At 42.2% G+C, this 12,340-nt stretch overlaps 1 protein-coding gene across 1 annotated transcript; it reads right to left on the minus strand.

The window, feature by feature from the left end:
• Window positions 1-3,547: 3,547 nt before the first annotated feature.
• Window positions 3,548-11,351, minus strand: BCDIN3D (BCDIN3 domain containing RNA methyltransferase). The gene is made up of 2 exons (XM_077170838.1): window positions 11,047-11,351; window positions 3,548-7,523 (listed from the first exon to the last, which is right to left on the minus strand). Exons 1-2 carry the CDS (start codon window positions 11,281-11,283, stop codon window positions 6,909-6,911), a joined length of 852 nt encoding a protein of 283 aa, XP_077026953.1. The 5' UTR covers window positions 11,284-11,351; the 3' UTR covers window positions 3,548-6,908.
• Window positions 11,352-12,340: the final 989 nt, after the last annotated feature.

A 12,340-nucleotide genomic window follows, 5' to 3' on the forward strand; every position in this document is an offset into this window, starting at 1 on the left:
AATGTTTATTTGGTACAAAATTTATATTTTGACTAATGCATTTCCTAATATAACTTATGTAGACAGCTTAATTGAATACCATAAGCACATGGAACCTTGAGTAGGGCATGAGATTTTGTTGGTTTGTCCAGAGTGATCCCCCGATGAATCCCAGAGTGATTGAAACAGTGAATGAAAAAGTATTTGCAAAGTCCCCTTCGGGGAATGGTGAGAACGGTGGAAAATTCAACTTCTCCAAGTTGAATTCTTGATATTCTCACAAGCAGTGTGGACAACCAAAGCTATAGGCTGAGCCCCCAGTCTTGGGGTTTGTTCATATGAAACTTAACCCCACAAAGGGTAGGTCAAGCCTACTTAGAATTAGGCCTGACAGTCACCCCCAAGAGAACCTCTTTTGTTGCTCAGATGTGACCTCTCTCTCCAACCAACACAACAGACAAACTCACTGCCCTCCCCCTGTCCACATGGGACATGACTCCCGGGGGTGTGGACCTTCCTGGCAACGTGGGACAGAAATCCTAGAATGAGCTGAGACTCAGCATCAAGGGATTGAGAAAACCTTCTTGACCAAAAGGGGGAAGAGCAAAATGAGACAAAATAAAGTGTCAACGGTTGAGAGATTCAAAACAGAGTCGAGAGGTTATCCTAGAGGTTATTCTTATGCATTAAACAGATATCACCTTGTTAGTCAAGATGTAATGGAGAGGCTGGAGGGAACTGCCTGAAAATGTAGAGCTGTGTTCTGGTAGCCATGTTTCTTGAAGATGATTGTATAATGATATAGCTTTCACAATGTGACTGTGTGATTGTGAAAACCTTGTGTATGATGCTCCTTTGATCTATATTATCAACAGATGAGTAAAACATACGGAATAAAAATAAATAATAGGGGAACAAATGTTAAAATAAATTTAGAGTGAAATGCTAGTGATCAATGAAAGGGAGGGGTAAGGGGTATGGTATATATGAATTTTTTCCTGTTGCCTTTTTCTTTTTCTGAATTGATGCAAATGTTCTAAGAAATGATCATGATGATGAATATGCAATTATGTTATGATATTGTGAATTACTGATTATATATGTAGAATGGAATGATCATATGTTAAGAATGTTTCTTTCTTGTCATTTTTAATTTAAAAATTAATAAAAAAGGTACAAAAATACAATTTTACCATTCACAAGGTGTTTTGCACCTTGTTTCTTGCACTTAAAACATCTTGGTGACCTTCCCATATTAACATATATACATCTCCCCTGTTCTTTTTAAATGATTGAATAGTACTCCATATTTGGCTGTACCATATTATTTATATCTTCTACTGATGGGTAGTTAGGTTGTTTCTGGCTTTTCACTATTATTAGCTATACCATAATGGGTAATACTGAACACATATCCTTGCGTACTTATGTTAAGTATATCTACAAGATAAATTGCTCGCAGTAGAATTCCCGAGTATGTCCTGCATACATTACATTCCCACTAACAGGGTGTAAAGATACCTATTTCCCCCAGATTCCCGCCATCACTGTTTATAAAATTTGTGAATTTTGTTCTCATCCAAATGATGAAAATGCTTTATTTGCATGTGATTAATAAGGAGTACGAGTAAACAAGCCTTTAAGTGTTTATCTGCCATTATAATTTTCTGTAAATGTTTTTCTAATAGACTTATAATTTGTTGCATTATAAATTAGTTCTTTATGGACCTGGGTTTGAGCACTTGACCAGGGCCACAAGGCAGGAGGGTCTAAGCAGATGACATCTGTTTGGGGGAAACAGATGACAGACACCTGACTGCCAGAGCCCTGCTCTGTGTTCCAGTCCCTGTTCCCCAACCTTCCAGCTGGAACAACTGTGCAGTGGGGAGAAAGGTTCCCTGACTGAGCCTAACTGTGCACTGGCACCTAAGAACCTCCACATGCTCAGCACAGGGCCAGGGACACAGAGACACATGAGACAGAAGCAGATCAGCTGTCCCCAGGGTCCTAAGGAGGTGAGAATGGAGAGTGACAGCTGAGTGGGGTGGGGATCCAGTTTGCGGAGAAATGTTCTGGATGTGACAGTGGTGATGATTCTCCAGCATTGTAATATATGCATGACACTGATATGAACACTTCAATACATATTAAAATAAAATATTTTTAAAAATTAGTCCTTTAACACATGTATTAAAAGTAATTTTCCTACTTTCCTACATAGTAGTATGTCATGTAACTTTATTGGATTATTTTTCCTTTTTTATTTATGTGGTCAAATTTATCAACCTTCTCCTTTAAGGATATTGGATTATGTTCAGAAGATAGTTTGAAAATTACCTGTTTGCTCTAGCATGCTTATGGTTTTCTTTTTTCCATGGGTAGGCACCGGGTGGTTTTCTTTTTACTTGTAAATATTCCATCTATAAGCTAGTTAAATGGCAAGAATCACTATTTTATCATTTTCCTTTATTGCCCAGAATGACATCTCCATTCTGCATCAGCCAGCCTTATCCTTAACATACAACACACCCACTCCTGGATGCACTTGCTAAGAGGTTCCTTCCTCCTGGCTCAAGGGAAGTAACTCCTTTCACCCTTATCTGTCATTCCAAATGCTACCTTCCCTTTCAAGGACAGCTCAAGTCCCCCATCTTCCAGATTTCTTTCATGCTCTTTCTAGTCCATGAAGTATTTCCCTTTTCTGAACTTCACCTAATCACATTCTACCTTGTATGAGCTTCTCCTTTTCTCCTCAACTTTAATATAATTGTGGAATGAATCAAGGATAACCTTTGGAGGCCTGGGGTTCTGTTATCTACTTTCCTCTAGTCCCCATAGCTGCTAAAATCATGCTGGGTAAATGGAAGGAATTTGATATGTTAGGATTTGCCATAAAAATGTATGGCTAAGGAGTATCTGGAATGTGGCTGGCTGGTCTGAATTGAGATGGTGTAAAACAAGCCTGATTTTCAATTATAAAAAAATTGTGTAACAACTCATAATAATTTTTAACATTGACTATATGTTGAAATGAAAATATTTTTGGTATATTACAAAAATACATTTAACAAAAAATTTTAAGTATACTCAGGACCATACTATTTCTTGTCCCTTAAGAAGTCGCACCACGCATGGTACTGGATACTAAATTAGGCTGGTTTAAGGATAAATAAGATCTTTTCTTGGAGCCAAAGATATTCTCACCGTCTCCAATGGCTCTTATAGGCCATTATGAATCTTTTTGGTGTACCAGGGCTCCATGGCTACAGGCACTAACTACATGCTTTCTTTGGAACTATCTGCCACAGACTTGAAATACAGTGGTTCTTCCCAAAAGGTCAGGTTCAGATGCTGAAGCATCCCGCCAAGCTTTTAAGTGGTTGAAGATTCTTTGGTTAACCATGTAGACGAAGCCCCTGCCTGCCCTCTTTGGTCTCTGGAGCCATTTTATGCCATTAAAGAATTGTTTGGGAGAGGTGCCACCTGGTTCTTGTACCCATGTCTCTTTGTAGTCACAGCTCCTGTATTTGTTTCCTGTTACCACTGTAACAAATCACCACAAACTTAGTAGCTTAAAACAATGCAAATTTATTCTTTTACAGTTCTAGAGATCAAAAATGTGCAATCAAGGTGTTGGCAGAGCTCAGGCTTCAGGAGAGAATCCATTTTCCAACTTCTAGAAGCTGCCTACATTTCTTGGCTCATGGTCTTTCCTCCCATCACTTCAACCTCTTACTTCTGTTGTTACATCTACTGAGGTCAAATCACCCTCTCTGCCTCCCACCACTTATAAAGACACTTGCCATTACATTTAGGGCCCATTTGGGTAATCCAGGTTAATCTCCTGATCTCAAGATTTTTAATTCAATCACATCTGCAAAGTTCCTTTGCCTTCTAATGTAATACTCACAGATTCTGGAAATGGGGGCATGGACATTTGGTAAGCCATTATTCAGCGCACTAGGGCTCCATAAACACTCCTTCGCACTGTCTTGTTGAAAGATGGTGGGAGAGAGCCCACAGTGGGGTTGAGTGTTCCTAAATTAAAATCTGCAGCAAAATGGGTAAATTCATCTCTGTAACTACTATGCTCACTCTGAGACCCATCATAAACTGGCTTCATCTCCATTAGCAACAATTGCTCCCTCCCAACACTGCTTCCTTTAAAATGCTTTGTAGAACTGAAGCCGAATTCCTTATGGCTTCCCCATCCTAAAAAACAAACTATTACAGATAGTAAAATGCATGTGCTTTACAGAAATGAGATATTTTTCTCTGAAGCCATTTTGGTCTACCAAGCATAGCGGCCGTCTGGGGCAGCCTGAGCAATAAATTCTACAAAATACCTTCACATTCCTTAGGCCATTTAGCATAGGAAATGGAAGATCTTGTGATTCCAGTTGTACAGATTAGTATATTGGGGCTCAGAGGGGTTAAAGACTTGAACAAGGTGGCCACACAAGGAGTTACTAGCACTGTACCGACCCCAGGCCAAACTCAATCCCAGGGGGTTGAGAAGGATCCAACTGAATTGATCCCAGGATCTTGGTCCACCCCTGAGCTGGCCTTGGAATCCTTGTGTCCTCAACATAGAACAGACTGACCTCCACTTTCAGAAGGTCCTACCCAGGGGTTAAAGCTAAGGGCAGATTGGAAATTTAAGGAATCCAGGAGATTAGAGTTGCTGGCAAGTCAAGGGTACAGTGAGAAGGTAGCTGGGACAGAAGAAGATTTAGGAATGTCTATGTCTGCTCCATGTGGCTGCCAACTCCTAATTTTCTACAGCAGCAGGAGGGCCAAGCCTATACGCAGCAGTAGGAACACTACTCAGGATTCAACCTAGGTTTAGATCTGACTCCTGTAAGGGATTTCTATGCTATCAGGCATAGCTAAGGGTAAACTGCGTCAGCCTCTTGTCAGGTCTGTACACCTACAGTGAGGAAGTGCAGTAACTCCAAAGTTTATGCTCTTATCACCTTCACTTCACTGGGTTTCTGGAGTCTCTTCCTGACCTCAATTTCTGAGACATCTCATGCAACTCAGGCCCAGACTCTGAAACCATACTGCCTGGGTTCAAAGCCCAGCTCTGCCATTCACTACATGTATGACCTTGGGCAAGTCCCTTAACTTCCCTATGCTTTGGTGTCCACATGTGCAAAATGGGGGTAATAAAAAAAAACCTACCTCAGAGGGTTGTTTAAAGGATTAATGAAGTTACATTGGCACACGTTCTATATTATTATTTTTTTGTTTTCTTTTTTCCTGTTTCTAACCAGACTTTTTTAGTTGCTTCTTTCCTTCAGACCTAGAACCTAGCCCTCTCCTACAATATGCATTTATTTGTTTTTGGAATTTACTGCTCATTAAATCTCACTCATCCTATGTGAATGACTTCCACATTTTTATATCCAGTCTTGCTCTGTTGTCTGTTGTCCTCTTTCAAATCACCAATAAGCAAGGATTTGATATGGACATTTTGTATTAATGACATGTTTGAGAAAACATACCTCAAATTTCTATGACACCTACGTCTCCCTGGCAACATGGGACATGACTCCCAGGGATGAGCCTGCCCTGGCACTGTGGGATCAACAATGCCTTCCTTACCAAAAGGGGGAAAATAAATTTAACAAAATAAGGTATCAGTGGCCAAGAGATTTCAAATTGCATCGAGAGGCTGTTCTGGAGGTTACTCTTATGCAAGCTTCAGCTAGACAATGCTAATTGCTATGGTATACCAAGCCCCAACCAACAGTATTCCTGTAAACTCTTAAGAATACCCAGGGTTCTATGAGACTCTATAAAAATTTCACTCCCTAAGTTTATTTTCAGAAACCTAAAACCTCCAGGTGATTCCTTGGCCAGATAAGCCCTGAAACCCAGAGTTACTAGTCTCTTCAAAAGGATCAACCAGTTGTATCCCCCTACCCCATAATGTTGACACCCCTTTTCATCATGAAGTTAGAATGGTCATTGCCCAAATACCCTTTTAAAGGTAAGGATCAAAGGAGGAGTTGTAACAAAGAAGATAGGATTTGACAAACGAGTATGACTACTGAATCATTATATTGATACTTCTTTTAGTCTCCAAGGTCTTAGAGCAGCTAAAAGGAAATATCTGAAATTGTAGAACTATATTCCATACTGTACCTCAAAAATTGTTCTATATCTACTTGTTAAAATGTGCTTTGAAATGTATCACTTTTTTTGTATATATGTTACATATTTCACAATAAAAATTGTTAAAAAAAACCTTCAAGAAACAAAGGCCAAGCTTACCTTCCTCTCAAATCCCTAATTTCTCTTTATTTTCATGGTTTCCTGGGCAGTCTTTGCCCAATCATAGATTTCCCTTTTCTTCTCAATAATTGGATTCAGGTGGATTTCTCTTTTCTTCATTTATATAGTCATTCAACAAATAATTCTCTGCTTCTTGCCACGTGTTTAGGCATTGTGCTAGGACTAGGTGTACCAAGATAAGTTGGGCTTCAGGAGATTGATCTTGTGGTGGTGGTAAAGATGCATGTAAACAATTTTGATATGATTGGTAAATAGTATAATAGAGGTTTCTATTCAAAGTCCCCACTAGAATGCTGTGAACAAATGCAAAGTGCTATAGGACTCAGGGAAGGTTTCTAAGAAAATGTAACATAAGCTGTCTTTTAGGACAAACAGTTCACCCAGATTGCAATGTTGGAAGAGTTAGGGGAGAGAGAAGGAGTAGAGGGACAGCTTGTGCTTAGTCCTAGAGGTACAAAAGGACAAGGCATGCCTTGGACGTTTTGCCAAACATTTTTGCTGGGTTTTGAGGCTGCCCAACTGTTAAGGAGAGTGAACCCAGGAATCTTAATTCTCAGTGTAAAACCCTTTCAGTATTTCTTCTCTTGGTTGTCTTCTATTCCCATTTCACTGCCTCCAGAATCTTAATCTTAATTTTCCTCTTCTTTCAGTGATTCAGCAATCAGATGAGTCTCTATGGTCTGTTTTGCCTTAAAGAGCAGAAGGCTTCTGTCCCATTTGGTGTTACCAAAGCAGCACACTAACTCCATGCCATGGTCCTGGGTCAAGATCTGTACAATCTGTTTGGCCATATCACCTCGGATGGTAAGGGAGTGGAAGTGGTCGAAATCATGGTGGCCCAGCTTTCGGAGACGTCTTGCAGCTGCCCGGTAACACTTCCAGGGTTGTGGCTCCACAAGCAGGTAGTGGCAGAGGGAGGAAAGGTGGGCCAGGAACTCCCACAGGCCCTGGTCCCCATGGTTCAGATGAATCCACATGGTTATTGACATGCAGAAGCCAATGTCAAAAACTGAACGTCCAAACTGGCTTAAGAAAGAGTTCAAGAGAATCTTCCGGGTCCTTCGATTCATAAAGTCCAGGGTGACAAAGGTCAAGGTGCCAGGAAAAGGGGATTCTTTTTCAGCTCGCTCCACCAGAACTGGATCTATGTCACAGCAGAGGAGGCGAAGTTCTCTTGCAGCATCTGAACAGGTCTCCCCATCATGTAGGGAAAGGAAGTGTTTGTACAGAGCCACGCTCAGCTCCTAGAGGAACCCAAAAGAGCTTTGTCATTGCAACTCTCAACCAGTGAATGGAAAGAGAAACCCATAGTTCTCATTCTCCCACTGAGTCTGCCATTTGTCCCTGGCATCCTAGGATGTGGGACTCCTAAACTGTAAGGTAAGAAGGTTGAACGGAGTTTTCCACAGATCAGACTCTCAGCGCCCTCCAGGGGTCACAAGCTGTAATGCATCATTTATATAGTTTCCTGACACTAAGGAGAGACAGGATCCTAAAAAGACCAATGGATGGGGCAAAGGAACCTACAGCAGTGTTTTCTAGCCTAAATATTATGTTGGTAAACTTTCTATCTTTTCCTCTACTCATTTTTCGGGTACTTCAGACCCCAGGAATGATAGAAGGAGGAGAGGGGCCCAGAGACATAAACAGTATTCCTTATCAGGAAGGTAAGGAACACCATCTCATAAAAAAGTTGCTTCTCAGACCTGTGGTTGGGAAAGTCTGGATTCCAAAAGGTCCTCATCCAAAATTCACTCCACAGCTTCAGTTACTACCTGTTTTCAACATCCCCTGCTGAGACATTCTGCTTCTGTATCCATCACTCCCCACATTTACTGCTGACTTCCTTCTAGCCAAATCCAATGATCTGTGATTTTGACCATCTTAGTATCACTTTGACTTTTGAACAAGTTATCATCTCCTTTCTCTAACTGTGACTTCTATAACCATTATAACTAACTTAAATTTATGTTGTTCAATACAGTTTTTTCAAGGTATTTTTCTATTCCCTACCTCATTTGTTCTGTGCAGTAATCCTGTAAGGAAAATATTTCTATTCTTTCTGCAGGTGAATAAAATGTGGCTGGAAACATACCAGATGTCCAATAATAGTAGCATGGATATATTAAGAGGCAATACTACATAGCAATTAAAAATGAAGGAACTCAGCTCAGTACAACATGGTCGACTTAACGAATACATGAATGCTGAGTGGAAAAAGTAAGACAAAGGAAAATATATGGTAAGCATTCATTTACATGAAGTTCAATAGATAGAAATTAAGCGCCATTGTTTAGGGATACAATAGTAAACTATAAAGAAAAGCAAGGAAACAATACTAAAAGTCAGGCTAGTAGTTACTCTAGGTAGAGAGCAGGTTTATGATCAGGAAGAGGCACAAAGGGAATTTAGGGGATGCTGACAATGTTTTATGCTTCACCTGGACAGTGGTCATAAGGTGTTTGCTTTATAAATATTTGTAAACTTCAGATTTATGTTTTACGAACTTTTCTGTATACATGGCATGGTTCACAACAAAAACCATATCTAAAAACTTTTGGTTCAATGGTTAAAATGGGAAATGTTATGTTGTATAGATATTACCAGTATAAAATTTTTTTTTAAATTATGATTCAGAGACTACTGACTTACCTGTCCAATGTCACATGGTGAGTACATGGCAAGATAAGGCTACATTAGATTCTTTCCTCTATGCTGGGTTCTGCAACCTTTTATAGGCATACAATCACATGGGGGAAATTATTAAACTAAAGATTCCTATTTAGTAGATCTGGGATGGGGGCTGAGATCCTGTACTTCTAGCATTACCTTCCAAGTTATGCCCATGCTACTAGTCCAAGGCCCGTACTTTAAACAGCAAGGCTCTGTACCAGCCTGCTTGATTTTCTCTCCATTTCTTTCCTTACTTCTTCAGTCTCCCTCTTCCCAGCTGATCATGTTTGGAGGTTCTAGCAGGGAAGCGCAGCTACTCATATACCCTTGACCCAAGAATGATCCTCCTCTGGTGGGGAAGGTCATCCTCTTCGACCCAGCATGCAGCTTAGGAAGGGATACACACAGAGCAGTGAGGGAGGAAAGGAACACCCGACTTGTCAGCCAGATCAGCCCAATCAACCCCTCTCTGATCTTGAATGTGGCCCCACATTTGATCACTTCCTTCACGTCATTCCCTCTACCACATCTGTCTAGAGTTTAAAAAAAGAACAACCTCCTTAAACTAAGGTACATGTATATAATGGAATTATTATGAGGCTGTTACAAAAATGTAGAGCTATGAGTATCTCCAGATTATTAAATGAAAAAAAAAAGGTGTAGAATGGTGTCCTACTATTTGTGAAACAGGGGGCAAATTTATATATACACAGATGTTTGAATACACACTGGATGGATACCCAAGAAATTATAAACATTGGTTGCCCTTGTGGAAGGGAAAAGGAGGACTAAACGTTGGGAGTATAAAGACTTGCTTCTCACTATATACCCTTTTAGGTTTTGAACTTTCTGTTTGATCAAGTGCAAAAATTATATATATTTTTAAGTGTGAAATAAAAAGTTCCCTAAATAGGGTGGGCCACAGTGGCTCAGCAGGCAGTTCGTGCCTGCCATGCCAGAGACCCGGGTTCAATTCCCGGTGCCTGCCCATGCAAAAAAAAAGGTCCCTAAATATACAGCCAGGTTTGGGAACCACTGCCTTAGTTGCCAGCAACTATGTCCTTGCCTCCAACGTGTGTAAACAACACCCTCTCAACTTTTAAAGTCTGCAGTGGTTTCCTAGTGCCTTGTACGAAATCCCAAACCTTAAGCTCTGTCTCTTCCATTGATTTCCCCTTTTGACTTCCGATATCACAGTGGAGAAATGTTTTCAAGGAACACCAGGACACACAGCCATGTGTTCATTTCAGCCTTTAAGTCTATATTCAAATCCGCCCCCACCCCTTACCAGCTGCGTGCCTAATGGCCTCCAACCCTCCACCAGTCTCTTCCGCGGAAGGCCATCAACACTGTAAGTCCAACTCTCTCCACCCTCTCCGGCCCTGATCGGTGGTGATGGAGGGAATGGAATGAGGGTACTAACTTTCTAAACATCCAGTGGATACAAATAGGTATCAGAGCGAATCTCGTTATTTTGCAGGTGGTTTAACCATAATCATTATACGCCTAAAGGAACACTTTGCTGTAAGAAGACCAGGCAATGCCTCTCTCCTTCTCCTCCGGCGAGACGCTGTAATTTCCTTCTCCACTCACTCCATTATACTCCGTCAACTCCTTACTTTAAAAACAACTAACAACCTGACTCCATTACGGCACACAGTGCACGACTCTGACATCCCTGCCTCATTTCTCTCAGTAAACTCGGGTCAACCCCACGCTCCCAAACGTGGGTCTCCGGAAGTCTCTTTCTCCCCAGTCAGGTCGCCAGCTACAGTAGACTAGAGGCTGGCGCGGGAAGTCTAGACGGGCTGCCCCTCCCCACCGGGGTTGGGCCGTGAGGGCAGCGAACGCGGGGATGGAGACACCGGAATTTGGAACGTAGTTGAGAATTATTTCTCCGCAAGATTTCTAGAGAGATGATGGTGGGGAGCTGGCGCGCAGGTGGCAGCAGCACCGAGCCGATCATCGCTACGCCTTTAAGCTCATTTTGGGAAAGTCTTGGGTGTGATGTCACGCCCAGGCCAGAACCCCAGTGAAGGTTAAGACAGCCAACCGCTCTGCTCCTTGAACTCCGATCCCTCCCCGGGCACTCACCCCGGAGTTACACCCCACGTCGAGCCCCAGGATCGGCCTAGTGTCTGGGCTCTCGGAAGGGAAAAGCCGACGAAGTAGCTCCGGGGGCAGGAGGCGGAGCCTCAGCTCTGGAGGGTGGAAGCGGGAGTAATGAGGGAAATTTCCAAACGGGGCGGCCCCGGGTTCCAGAACTCGCCGTTCCTCCCTTGCCGCGGCCTCCTCAACGCCCCCGGTGGCCTGTTTCGTGGGCGCCGCCATTAGCCTCGGCCCCGCCTCTGGGCCTGGGTGGATCGGGAAACCCGGAAGCGGACGCCGGGCGAGCGCGATCCCGGCGGTCAGCGCGCGTGCGCAGTACGGCAGGGACCACGAAGGGAGGTGGGTGGGAATTCTGCGGTGCGTAGTAAAGGCTGGCGTTCCCTGAGCGCTTCTCGTGTGCCGGGTACCTTGTGAAGCGCGGCTTATCTTATTGAATACCCAGGAGATGGCTAGTAATGTCACCACCATTTTACAGATGAGGAAACATGCCCAGAGAGGCTAAGTGACTTGCCCAAGCTGACAGTTTGAAACTCAGGCTACTTGTCCCTGCACAAGGACTTTTTGGGATTTTGGAAATCAATTTTGGTACAACTTTCGTCCTTTACATGTGCATAAAATAAGACCCAGAGAAGAATTTGGTTTTCTGGGTCACCCAGTGAATCTGCGATGTAGAACTTCTTGTCAGCTTTAGATCGTGAAGGCATGGAGAGGCAAGACTATGCACTGAGCACTTCCAGAGTGTTTTACCAGGCACCAGACACTCTTTACACCATTTACATGTGTTAACTAAATCCTCACAGCACCCTGTGAAGAAATGACATAGTTACTAACCCTTTTGTACAGATGAGGACGTTGAGACACAGTCAAACTAGGAAGTTGCCCAAGGTCACAGGGGTGGAAGTGTTAGTACCAGAATTTGAGTCTAGGCAGTCTGGCTCCAGAGGCCATGCTTGCAACCACTATGTTATTTTCAGACTTGAATCTCGTATGTGAGTATAATGCCTGGCACAAAGATGCTCAATGAATGGTTGTTTTTAAAAATATTTTTATATTTAATAGTTTATGTTATAAAATATTTTATCACATACTTATGTATTCATTACCATGGTCATTTTTAGAACATTTTTCATGGCTCTGAGTGAATGTTTGTTGAATGAACATTCAGTAGAGGCTGCAACTAGATGCTTACTTGCCGAGATGGTTTTGGGAAAAACTAATATAGAAGGAAAAAAGGAACAGAGCTGAAACAGACACGGTAGAATAAGACTGGGGAAAAACA

This window comes from Tamandua tetradactyla, chromosome 7 (assembly GCF_023851605.1).
Source record: "Tamandua tetradactyla isolate mTamTet1 chromosome 7, mTamTet1.pri, whole genome shotgun sequence".
NCBI lineage: Eukaryota > Metazoa > Chordata > Mammalia > Pilosa > Myrmecophagidae > Tamandua > Tamandua tetradactyla.

Coding starts and splice junctions, on each gene's coding strand:
- BCDIN3D (XM_077170838.1), bottom strand. CDS start 11,283: ATGGCGGCGCCCACGAAACAGGCCACCGGGGGCGTTGAGGAGGCCGCG. Junction 7,524..11,046: donor ACGTGGGGTGTAACTCCGGG/GTGAGTGCCCGG, acceptor GGGTTCCTCTAG/GAGCTGAGCGTGGCTCTGTA.